This window comes from Heloderma suspectum, chromosome 3 (genome assembly GCF_057233095.1).
Source record: "Heloderma suspectum isolate Gila_16-S chromosome 3, 16-S_ref, whole genome shotgun sequence".
NCBI lineage: Eukaryota > Metazoa > Chordata > Lepidosauria > Squamata > Helodermatidae > Heloderma > Heloderma suspectum.
This window is the reverse complement of record NC_139460.1, coordinates 260,670,186-260,682,658: the sequence shown is the minus strand read 5'-3', so window position 1 is coordinate 260,682,658 and position 12,473 is coordinate 260,670,186. Positions and strand designations below refer to the sequence as shown.

Sequence of the window (12,473 nt, the reverse complement as noted above, 5' to 3'; positions counted from 1 at the left end):
AGACCTCTGCTTTTATTAGCAGTAGCAGAAGTCAACACCTTTACAACAGGAAAAGTTTCAGCAGTTGAGTTCTGCCTACTTACTGCTATTAAAGATGCTGAGGCTGCAATACTGCACACACTTACCAGGAGTAAGGACTCTTTCACACCAGGCTTTTATCCTGCGATTGAGATTGCCCCTTCACGGAAGTTTGTGGGCTCTTTACACGATGCAGTGACCCTGCCGTGACCCTCCTGCTGTCAGGGTGAACACTAAGCCCATAGAATCCCAGAGTAGTTCTGATTCTGAGGAAGAGCAGCCGCTCCTGGGAGAGGAGCGCGCTCATCCTTCCCAGGGCCAACAGCTGACAGAGATTCCTCCCACTGGCATTCCTAGCATAGATAGCAGTCCCGGGAGTGAGAGAGCGTGGGAAGCAGACTTGCTGGACGCGTGACGCCAACGCAGGGAGCGGCGCCAAATGGAGGGCGCGGAAAGGAGGCGTAGTGCCCAGTTGGCACGCAAACAACGGTTGCGCCCAGAGGATCCAAGGGAAAAGGGGAGGGACTCTCCCTAGCCCATAAGTTCAGGGTCTGACAGTGATTCTCCTTCAAATGGGGACCAACTGTTCCAACTTAGGGCATAGGTACTCTGCTGCTCATATCTAGTTGCTACCAGTAGAGTTGTTAAGTTGTAAAAGAGGAATAAAGCTTTGAAAAGAATCCCTTTGTCTGTGTCTGGACTTGGCTACTGGATTAGACTGAGAGAGGCCTCCAAGGAGCCCTTGACATCTGCACTAAATGCCCTTTGTTCCGTTTTTAAATAGATCACAGATTTCCGCTTCAGTTTCCTCCATCAAAACAGTTAAAGTTGGAAGAAGAGGAGAGAGATAATGGAAGACGCAGACACGGGGAGAAGCAGGGGGAAGGGGAGCACATGTAAAGGCAGCCAGTTGTGATCTTGCATTTAAAACGGAAGCAGAAAGCCTTGTTTTAAATGCAGGATTTTAGGCTGGTGTAGAAATGCCCTGAGTCTCACTAAGCTCCAAGCTCTGTTCATAAAATAGGTATCAATTCTACCCAAGAGTTTTAATTTACTGTGACAAAAGCTTTCACATCCTAGTTCATCTGGTACAGCGCTGGCTTAATCCTGAAACATTAGTCTGGCGATCCAAATGAAGCCAGATACCCACCTCCTCTTTGGGTACCTAAATAATTGAAAAGACCTGGGCTGCAATCCTATACATGCTTACTTAGATATCAACTCCACTTACTTCAACTGAAGTAACCATGCATACAGGATTGTGCTGTTGAGATAACAAACCATGCATTTATATAGAACTGTACGAGAGTTCAAAGCATGTACATTATCTTTAAAAAAAAAGTGCAACCCTGTACGGCAGTGTAAACAGTGTGCGTGAGACAGACCTGCCTAAGCCCATCTAGTGAGGTTACATATTACCCATATGATGCCCTTCTCGTGGCCTGCATGCGCAGGCTGTTACCTTCAAGCAGCCTCTTCCAGAGAAAGAGAAGTTTTCTGATCGTAACTTGCCAAGATGTTCTCTATGGAGAGAAATGTGTCACCACCGTAGAAAAAGAACCCTACTCCGCTTCCTTCCCTCAACCTGAACTCCTCGCAGAGCCAATTAATACATTAACGAGGGCCGGTCTCCCGAGGGCGGGACGCGCCCATGTGACTGACCGACCGGGGAGAAACGGCCGCCCCCGACGAGCGGCGGCCTACCCGGGCCCAGCGGCGGCGACTCCGTTTTTGAGTTTGTCGCTGCCGGGCCCGGGCGGGCGAGGCCGCCACTCCATGGGGAGGCCCGGTAGCCCCCCGCAGGCCGAGACCCGTTGTCCGCTGTGGGCGCTGCCGGAGGAACTGCTGCTGTTCATCTGCTCGTACTTGGACGCGCGGGCCTTGGGCCGCCTGGGCCAGACCTGCCGCCGCCTTTGCCGCTTCACTTCCCGGGATGTGCTCTGGAGGCGCCTCGCCCGTTCCTGCCTCAACGCAGGCTTCAGCGCGATCGGCGCCGACCTGTAAGCACCTAAGCTGGGAAAGGCCGGTTGGGAAAAGACGGGGCTTCGCGGCCTAGCCGGTTGCTAGGGAGCACCCCTGTAACTAAGGCCACGCCCGCTCTGTCAAGGGAGGAGGGACGTTCCTGAAGCGCCGGTGCCGCGGGAACGAAGACGGAGGGAGGAGGGGGGCGGGGGGAGAGTGCCGCTGTGGATCCCCTGGAGGATTCGAGATGACTTCGCGGAGGGGCGGAGATCTGTGTCGGGACTCGTAATAAGCACGAAGCAGCCTGAGATATCCAATTAGTTCAAGGGTCGAATTGTGGTCAGGTTTTTTTGTCCTGCTGGGACGTATTAGCCTGCGTCTGAGACGCGTTGGGTTGTGCCTGGGAATAGCCTGACACATGCATGGATCTGGGCCATCCGGTGTTAGTCCACACACAGTCTTCCCTCTGGTATCCCGCAAGGGAGCGGTCGTGACCCCTCTTACTAAGGAACATTGTGCCCCCTCCCCCTCCCCCATGTTAAAAGTGGAGTGACATTTCAAGTTACACTCAGAAATGTGTTTTTTTTTTTCTCATTAGCTCCCAGAACAAATGAGTAGGTATTCTTCTTAGGATAGCCCAGTTAGGCTTCAGTCCTACATACCAGGGGTGGGGAACGTGTAGCCCTCCAGATGTTGCTGGACTATATGTCCCATAAGCCCCAGCTGGCATGGTCAATGGTGGTGGGAGTTGTAGTCCAACAACATCTGGAGGGGCACAGGTTCCTCACCGCTGCCATACATACCTAGGAGTAAGTCCAATTGAACTCAATGGGACTTACTGTTGAGTAGACATATTGCTTCCTGCCCTCCCTTTTGTCCAGTCAGAGATGGGACAGTTTCTGAGCAATGGTGGTGCTTCAGGGATTTCCCCATCAGCTGTAGCACAAGTTCTGTGCTTACTCTGTTTCCTCAGGATGATAAAGCAATGTCCATATATTTGCAGAGAAAGGAAGCAATCAATGCTATATGGTGCCTGGCTTTTTCAAGGCTGTAGAGGGATGGATGTATCCACTTCAACCTCTCTTATGGCATGCAGTTTGGGAATTTCTGAACTAGGTTATGTTCTGTACAGCTGTTGGACTCTACAGCTGTAGTTCTGTACAGTTAAGGCAACACCTTGAGATGCATAGACAAACTATTTTGCTTTGAACCTCTAATAGCTGGTGACTAACATGATTTCACATGATTTTGGTGTTGTGTATAAATTCCTGAAGATATAGTAGCTATTGCTGTGATTGTTCAAGGGGATGTTCACCCAGTGTAGTAATGTCAGGTTGCTAATTTGTGTACTTAACATCTGAATTAAGGCTGGGGAAAGCTTTTCCAACAACTGAATTATATTGGCTCTTCCCAGGCCCATGGTTAATGGCTGATCTGTACAATTCTTTAAGCACCAATTCTTTAAGCAACTCTTTTTAATGGATGGGGTTCATGTAGCCTTGCAATGTTATAAGAACACATTTAGTGCATGTCAGCACAGAATTTACTGGGCTCCTGGTTTACTTCTTAAATTTATAACTGAAAGTGCAGAAAGCAGTTGCAAAGAAAATAAGCTACAGCAGCCTTCCCCAGATTGATGTGTTGGACTACAGCAGCCTTCCTCAAATGTTTTGGACTACAACTCCCAAATGGTTTGGGCCCAGGTTACCTGAAGGATTGTCTCCTTCCACATATATCTGTCCAGACACTAAAATCATTCTCAGAAGCCCTCCTCAGGGAGCTTGCGCTGAATGAGGTGAGGCCTTTTCAGTGGTGGCACCCCGGATGTGGAATGCCCTCCCCAGAGAAGCTTGCCTGGAACCTACATTGCGATCTTTTCAGTGCCAGGTGAAACCCTTTTTCTTTTCCCAGTTTTTTTTTTTTTTAGCCCCTTAGTTTTAAAAAATGCTGTTAGTGCATTTCTAGATTTTTGTGCTGCTGCTGGTTTTATCCTGGTTTTTTCTTTGGTTTTATTGTTTAAAGTTATGGTTTTTATACTACATTCTTCTATGTTACTGTATTTTATTATTTTAAGTTTGCTTTGTAAACCACCCAGACAGCTTCAGCAAATGGGTGGTATAGAAATGTAATAAATAAATAACAATCATCCCCAGTCACCATGGCCAATGGCCTTGCTTGCTGGGCAATGATGGAAGCTGTAGTCCAATCAGGGTGGGGAAAGCTGAACTACTCTGTAGCAACTACACTGTAGCATGGAGTTTCTTTAGTTGGTGTACCTTCCTGTATGTGCATGATTACATTTGTAGTAGAGTAGAAATGAGTTGTCTGTAGCATCTGGCAATGCGGTGATAAGAACTTTAGCACTGCCCTGCTTCCTTTGATTTTTGATTAGATGTTTCACAAAAATACCTCATGGCATAGCTGGATGCTAAAGATACAGCATAATGTTCCAACTGTTTTAACTACTAAGAGAGTAATCCTATGGTCCCTGAGTGAGCATCCCAGTGAACATAGGTTTGTTCAGATTCCCCCTTTTGAGGGTGGAGACAGAGATCTGACCTTGGAAGGGGGAGTTGGAGATCCAACCCTCCTGCCCCGCCTCCTTGTAGCCAGCGTGGAAAGAACTGTGCCAGATGCCCTCTGAGGTTGGAAAAGCGACCTCAGAGGAGGAGGAAAGGGGGCGTTCTGGTGGGAGAGGAGGAGACTAGAGAGCCTAGGATATTATTTATCCTGAGCCGCCTCCAGGCTAAAAAGCCCACCTAGCGAAATCTGCAGTGCGGGAGGACAGGGAGGCGAAGATCACCTCTGCTGCTCCTTCTGCCCTGTATTGGATGAATGGATGCCTCTGAGTTTGGGGGCTTCCAGTCACCGAGGCTGCAATCAATAGGATTGCACCCTGATTCAGTGGTCAAAAAATCTGCCAGTTTAAGACCAGAGTTAAGGCTATATCATGTTAGCTCAAGCTCTACAAAGCCAGGAAATTGGTAGCTAAGGCCAATGTCTTAAGATATGTGCCCCATGATCAGTGATGATGTTGTGCAATGTCAGAGATTGTGCCTGTTTACAACTTACCCTCCATTCACCCACACCTTTCCTTGGTCTTTCAGGCCCAAATCCAGATGGGCAGGAGTGCCTGGGACCAGCAAAGATGCCCCATGTTGTTCTGTATTGCCTTATGAGTATCTTACTCTTTTGCTAGAAGAATCCTCCTGTGAGTTGATCCATGACAGTTTCTTGCTTACTTCAGTAGCTGGCAGGATGTGTTAAATAGTGAAAGGAAGCCTTCTTCTAGCAGTAAGGCTCGATGCTTCATAATGCAATACAGGACCAGGACAACATTTGGCATGTTTGCCGACCAAGGAAAAGTGTGGGTGCATGGAGGGTAAGTTGTAAGCAAGCACAATTTGGAATTTTACCAAACCAATGAAAGTCACACCTTCTCAACAAGCCAGAATAATGTACTTCAGTAGATTCCAACAAAATTAGAAAGAAATATGTTATGTTGAGCCGTCACTTGAAGTAAAAAGTACAAATGTGTCAATTTTCAGCACTTTTTAACTTGCTGTACCTGTAGCCATTTTATCAGGTTGGTTTGACATTTTGTACAATTGTAGACCCCATTGGGTAGATCATGGATGCCAAGTTTCAAGTTATTAGCACAACAGGTGTCATTTTTGTAAGCAGTAGAACTTTGGGGCTTATAATGGCGGAAACCTTTTTTTGTGACCCACCTGAACTAAAGGGGCACTCGTACCCTTTTAATAAATTCAGTTTATTGCAGTGGCAATGGAATAAATAGTAATTTATGAATGAGTATGGGGAGGAACCATAGCTCAGTGGTAGAACACATGTCCTTTATGCAGGTTCAGTCCCTAACATCTCCACTTAAGGACCCCTGCTTGAAACCTTGGATTGTTTTTGCCAGTTTGTGTAGATAATACTGGACTATATGGGCTAAGCAGGTTTCTCCATTTAATCAAGATTCATAACCAGCGTCAAATCATGGTTAAATGGGTAACCTGGTTAGAGGTAAATGTTTGTTGATATATCCCTTAATTGCAATTAAGGAGGGAGGAAGTGGCCCACCTCTGATTTCTTAACCATAAAATAACTGCATACACTCTTTTGGCTGTTATCAATTGTAGTATTTTTTTAAAATAGTTGCTGCTTTTCTTAGCAAAAAACCAGGACTTTATGGATCATTTTTCTGGAATCTCAATTTGCATTTGAATATAGATTCTAGCTTTTGTGGATCTTATCATCTAACGTGTTTTTTACAAATAATTTTGAAGAATTTGACTGAAAAACACTGAAACATTTTCTCTTTATTGTGAGCCGAGAGCCATTAAATCATTATTTAAGTTGAAATAGGCATCATTGGGTTTAAGTAACATTATTTTGACTTCATTATTGAAAAAAAGTAATTTGGATGGCCCTGAACAGTTGACACTAGCTTGAAACTTGACCACTCATTCCAAAATCTCCTATTATACGAATCTGTTTAAGACCAAGGAGACCCACCAAGACCTGGGGTTGTGGGAAGTAGTAAGGGAAAGGAAATTCCCTCTGCATGAGTGTCTAGCTGCATTGAAATCGGCAGGGGTGAGGTCTGTAGAATTGTTGTACCTTTCAACACCTGGGATCTGCTTGCTGTGCTATATTGTGTTTCCTTCTGAGGAAATGAATATTTGTATTTTTCATTAAGAATAAACTCCACACCGGACAAGGAGGAGTCAGGTGTACAGCACAATAGGTGCAGTAGTTGGTAGGGCTGCTACTCTTATTTCCATAGTGAAAGACAGAACAATAAACTAACATTTCAGGGAGCTGAGGGGAATGAACCAATTTTGGAGAAAGCATATATACATTTCTGAAGGTAACTTTAAATGTTCATGCAATTTACTTTAAGAGTCTCTTTGATTGCATTTTTCTATTGTATGGCCTCCTTTTAAAAGACCTCTGGCATTATGAGTTTGATAGTGGCCCAGATTGGATACAATGATAAGCCAGTGTTCCAGAGAATCCTGCCTTACCATGATGTCTGAGTCGTGAATGGTGGTGGGGAAATGGTTAGGGTTGGCCTCTTCCTGGTATGAACTGAATGGCATCATGAGGCTTCCTAGGTTTGAGTGACTGACGGATAGTAGTACTGCTCTTTCAGCTTTCTCACACAGTGACCCTGATTAAGATAGCTATTTCCCTGCTGCTAATAGTTGTCTCGAGTCTCTTGCCCATGCAGCTTTTCTTAGAGTAACAATACGTATTAGACAAGGTTCTAGGGTGATTCAAACAAGAATACAACATATAAACTACATGTGAATAAAATCATCATGGCTGAGCTCGGTAACAGGATGGTTCAGAATGCTGCAGCCAGTCTACTTACTGGGGCTGGTTATGGGGAGCATGTGACTTCACTGGCTACTGGTCTATATCTGAAATGCTGATTATGACCTATAAAGCTCTAAAAAAAATTGGGACCGGGTTACCTGAAAGATGACATTCTTCAATATGAGCCCGCCCAGGTTTTAAGATCTTCAGGAGAGACCCTTCTTTCTATCCTACCAACATCTGAAACATGTTTTATGGGAACTCGAGAAAGAACCTTCTTGGTGGCTGCTCCTAGACTCTGGAACCCCTTGACAATAAGGGTCCATAGCCTCTTCTCTGGTGACCTTCTTGCCAGTAGGCAAGAATGTTTTTATCCAGGCAGGCTTTTGCCTTCATAAGCTGACTGTTACAGCCAATGTAAATGTTATAGTATGGGCAACAGGTTGTTTTTATTAGTTTATTGAAGTTTTACCTGTTTGTAAGTTTTGCTTTTTTATTTTACTTTGTATTTTACTGTTAGTTGCCTTGAGTACCATTTCTGTGATATTAATTATAGATGGGTGTATGTGTGTGTACGTCTCTTCAAGGCTGCTTTTTGCAGTGGAAGCAATGTGTAAATTTAATAAAAATAATAATTTGGTGGAGCAACAGTATACAAAGTAAATTAACAGACAAGCAAACTGTGTATTGGACTAGGAGTTTAGAATCCATCTTAGCCAAGAACATAGTAGTTTCTTGCTCTAGTAGCTTTATTCTGAGTTCTGTTGTCATTCTTTAAATGGGAATTCCAGCTTCTTATAATATCATAGGATAGTTGGGAAGATTATTAAGACAGATTGTTTTGAACTCTAGATGTGTTATAAATAAAATCATTCAGCATTTGTGTTCAGAGAAATAAAAAAGAAAATGTATCATAATTCATATAAAGCCATTTGAGCCCTATGAAACACAGAAAAGCACAGGCTAACAAAAGATCCAATTAAAAGGCATTCACATTCAATAAGACCCGTAACTTAGGAACTCTCAAAGGCCTGCCTATATAAGTTTTATATTGTTTTCAGAAGACTAGGAGAGGTAGACAATGGCAGATCTTTGGGGGGCAGGCAACGCCTTTACAAGGATGAAAATGTTAGAACGCCTTGGATCAAGCATCAACAGGTGTTGGGGGGGGGGGTCCAGCCCTGTATACAACTATCAATATTTTCCATTTGTACTGGAGTTGCTGTATGTAAGAACCATAGAATGTCACTGGCCCTCTCTGTTACTACACATGGGTAGCTTCTTGTTTTTATATCAAAGGCTGCCTATTTTTTCTTCTGCTCTGATTCTGTGAATCCCTAGGAGACTGACATGGATTTAGCTTCTGTACTGTGCACAGCAGTATATTGCAGGTAGGGCAGATTGATTAATCAATTATCTTTTCAACATGATCTAGCGTGGATCGTGTTATGCTCTAATAAATGGTTAAAATCTGTTAATGTCTGCATTTGTATTTGAAGTTCCTATTAAGTATGGGATTTGCAATATTTGACTTGGAGCATATGGAATCTTGCAAGGCCAAAGTTCACAACTGTATTTATTGTTGTCTTCAGAAGTTTGCAAAAGGTTTTGTCCAGTGGTTTCTGTGAGATGGTAAAAACAGAGTTTAACTTCCCATTAAAAGGGAGGGAGAGCAGAGAAAATGAGATCAATCACCTACAGGAGCAGGAAACGATCATATGATGTTAATATAGTTTGTCCAAATGTAAATTGCAGCTAGGAGAGAGGCCTTGTCTTACAATATATGGTGGGTGGGTGTGCACATGCAAGTGTAGTCTCTATTTATTTGGCCGGGGTGGGTGGGTAGGGAAGTATGCTGAGAAAAAGCTCCCTTCAGATCTTACAAAGCTACATCTCTAAAGTGCTTCCTGGTGCTGTCAGAAATGATGGGTTCCCTTCCATGAAGGCCAAAGCAGTCTTTGCCATTGGGGTTTTATGACCAGCAATGTAATAGTTAACTTGGACTCTGTTTTATCCATTGTAAACTTTATTGTCATTTTACTCCTGACCCCAGCTCCCCTTTTTAAAGGAGTCTATTCCAGAATAAAATATACCTGTTAAGTTTAAAAATTGCAAATCATGCATTGCATAGAAAAGCATTGCTGTAAGCTATTTCTACTTTTACGAAGGCAGTCTAGGAATATCTTCTCTCCCCCTGTCCCCTGTCCCCCTTCCTCTATCTTAAAAATGTTGAGACTAAAGTGGGTAGAGAACTTTGGGTTTTCAGTTTCTTAAGCAACAGCATAAGACCATTAGGCACTTTACAAACCTGCTTTAACCTATTCATTGTGAACAAACACTTGTCTAGTTGCATGTGATGAGTAAGAACTAACACCAGGTAATCAGAAAGGGAAGCTTTACGAAAGTGGATTCCCTCTCCTCCCCCTGTTTTGGAGGCCACAAATGATTGACCTAGGTATAAGTAAGCAGGCTGGCTAGGAAAAATAAAATTGTGGGCTAGTGACTTATTTGCTTGACTGAGTTAAAAAAAAATGGATTGGGGTGTGTAGACAAGCCTTTTATCATTGGAAGGAAAAAGGCCAATTGGAGTTGTCAGACGCAGAATCTTTTTGCTAGGGGGCAGGGAAGACAAAGAGTAAGCCCTTTGGAAAGGAATGTTAGAATTTTGCACTGGCAGTTTGTCATCCAAAGTGGTAGCTCTGAAGGGACTTTCTCTAAGGGCAGCTACAGACATATGCAATAAACAAGAGTAGCATGGGTACACCAGGTTTCCTATAACAGTGTGGACAACTAGTGTGTGTACATGCTGATGGGTACCCTGATTGGCCCAGCGTTCTCAAATGTGTGTACCCAAATGTTTAAATATTTGAATTATTTGTTTAATAGGTTTGTATCCTGCCTCTTGAAAATAGTTCAAGATAGCTTACAAGAGAACCCATGTGTATTGTTCATGTTGCTGTAGGAAACGCTAGGATGTATATAGTCATTTGTATAATGTGTGTAGCTGTCCTAATTACAGCCCCTGGAAAATGCAATCAGTAAGAAATATTGCTTTTTTCTGGTGAATCTGTCAGAATGAGAGAGGTAAGCCATAATTTCAACAAATTCTATATAAGCGAAGAAGCAGCGAGATAAAAAGAAAGTAAATCTGTCATAGATTTGCTGATTATATTACACCTGTGAAGTATGTGTCACAGTTTAGTAAAACATTTTTGTGGGAGAGAATCTACCAAGTTCAGGGCACAGGTAAGAGCAGAATGATTCTACAGTAAACAACAAGGAGATTGAGCATCCAAAGAATACTTCTGATGTTACAACTCCAATTATGCCTTGTTCTTGTGTTTATGAACACACATCTCCTCGGGAGTGGGCTCTGCTGCTCCTATCTCCAACATTATCACACGATCTCTGCAAAATTAGGCTAGTAGTGCAATCCTATATGTATATGTACTCAGAAGTTAAATCCTATTAATTTCAATTGGGTTTACTCCCAGGTAAGTAGATATAGGATTTCAGGCTGAGTCTCATCCGAAGCAGATGATCATGGATTCATTCTGAATAGGAATACTAATGCCTGTGGTATTTCTCAGGTGTACTAACTCCCGGTTATGTATCTGTGGCCATCATTGCTAATGGAAATGTTTGTGTATGTTAGTAGGCATGGGATTAGGTGCTTCAGTGAGGTTTTAATTTTTGTGAACCGCCCAGAGAGCTTCGGCTATTGGGTGGTATAGAAATGAAATAAATTTTAAAAAAGTGAGCTGATACAAATGTACAGTAATTTTTCCGTTTAAAAAAGAAAAGGCAAATTTGCATATGTGGAAGGCTAAGGAATCTGAAGGGGCTTTGAAGTCAAAATAAAAAGATACATTTAATCTGAGGCTTTCATCACTTGTAGCATATAGTGACACTTCCTTTTACATTCTGGCAATGATCCAAAGATGTTCACATGCAAAAACTCTTCTGCTTTGTGTGGATAGATCTGTGTGCAGGACTACAAAAAGGGCTGACAGAGGCTGTACTGCAGATTCAGATTTGGGTAGGGACAACATTCCACATCTTAAGATCAGATGCAGGTAGCACTTTCTTTCTGTACTCCCTTGGTTCCGGGGGGTGGGGGGCAGAGATTGGGCATACAAAACCACTGTTGAGCACAGTTGGGATAACTGGATGATGTCATTTAACTTTCTGTGGGACCTGTTTGTAGGGTTATGAGGGTTGCATAGAAGTTTAATCGTTGACTATAACTGACAAGCTTTGTGAAATCAGTCTTATCCTTTGTAGGGCACAGCTTTAAAATAAACACCTTGATCCTAAGCATACTTATTTGAAAATATTTTTTGTTATTTTGATGAGACTTATGTCCAAATGGAAAGAGGTATAACTGAGGTATTCCCCATGCAGTTTGCAGGCTACGTATAGCCCAAATGCACTTTAGTGTTATCCATGGGTTCTTGCAAGATAACAGCAATATAAAATAACAGCAATAAAGTAAGATCTAAAAGTAAGGGCTTATAAAGTACCGACTGAGAAGGTATTTTCAAATGTGTTGCTATTATGTGGTGACTTGCTTGGAAATAAGGTGGCAAATAAAAAGAAATACTCTCCCACCTTGGCTTTCAAATATTTTTAGACCTATGTCAGACTGTTGAAGGGGCTGATTTAAGACTATTGCAGAATAAGTGTAACATATCTATAAGCTATGGTTTGGTACTCACTAGGTTATGCAGATTATATATTATTATGCTATTGACATGTGGTATATGTCCAAGGTGACACATCATTATAAGCAAGCGAATAAACTAAGGGGTGAATATGCCTCGTGAATAACCCAATCTTCATTCCTAACATACCAGTTGCTGCTTCAGATTATAATCACAAGAAACCTGTAGTGTGAAAGGGAAAAATTAAAATTAAATCTCACATTTCTGTGCTGTCCTCTATCTTGCCTTCCTTTCTAGGTTCTACCAGTTTGGGACATCTGAGCTGTGTTGCTTAAACATGGACTCTTGGAAAATAAAGGAAAAGAAATATTTTTGAGTTCTATTGAAATGCAGCAGAGCAAAGAGCTCTTTGGAGTGACAGGATGGATAAATGGTAGATAAGAAAAGCCCCTGCCTTTTCCTAATGGGGACAACAGCATGGTGCCTGAGGGTATGGTAGGC

General features: G+C 42.8%; 1 protein-coding gene across 2 annotated transcripts in view; it reads left to right on the top strand.

Moving 5' to 3' along the window:
• The first annotated feature begins 1,685 nt into the window (after positions 1 to 1,685).
• The window catches only part of FBXW4 (F-box and WD repeat domain containing 4), a 97,174-nt gene continuing 86,386 nt past the window's right edge, over positions 1,686 to 12,473 (top strand). For both annotated transcript variants that reach the window (XM_084846499.1, XM_084846498.1), the window contains exon 1: positions 1,686 to 2,018. In XM_084846499.1, the coding sequence (XP_084702625.1) occupies positions 1,795 to 2,018 (224 nt within the window). In that variant the 5' untranslated portion in view covers positions 1,686 to 1,794. The remainder of the gene's footprint in view (positions 2,019 to 12,473) is intronic.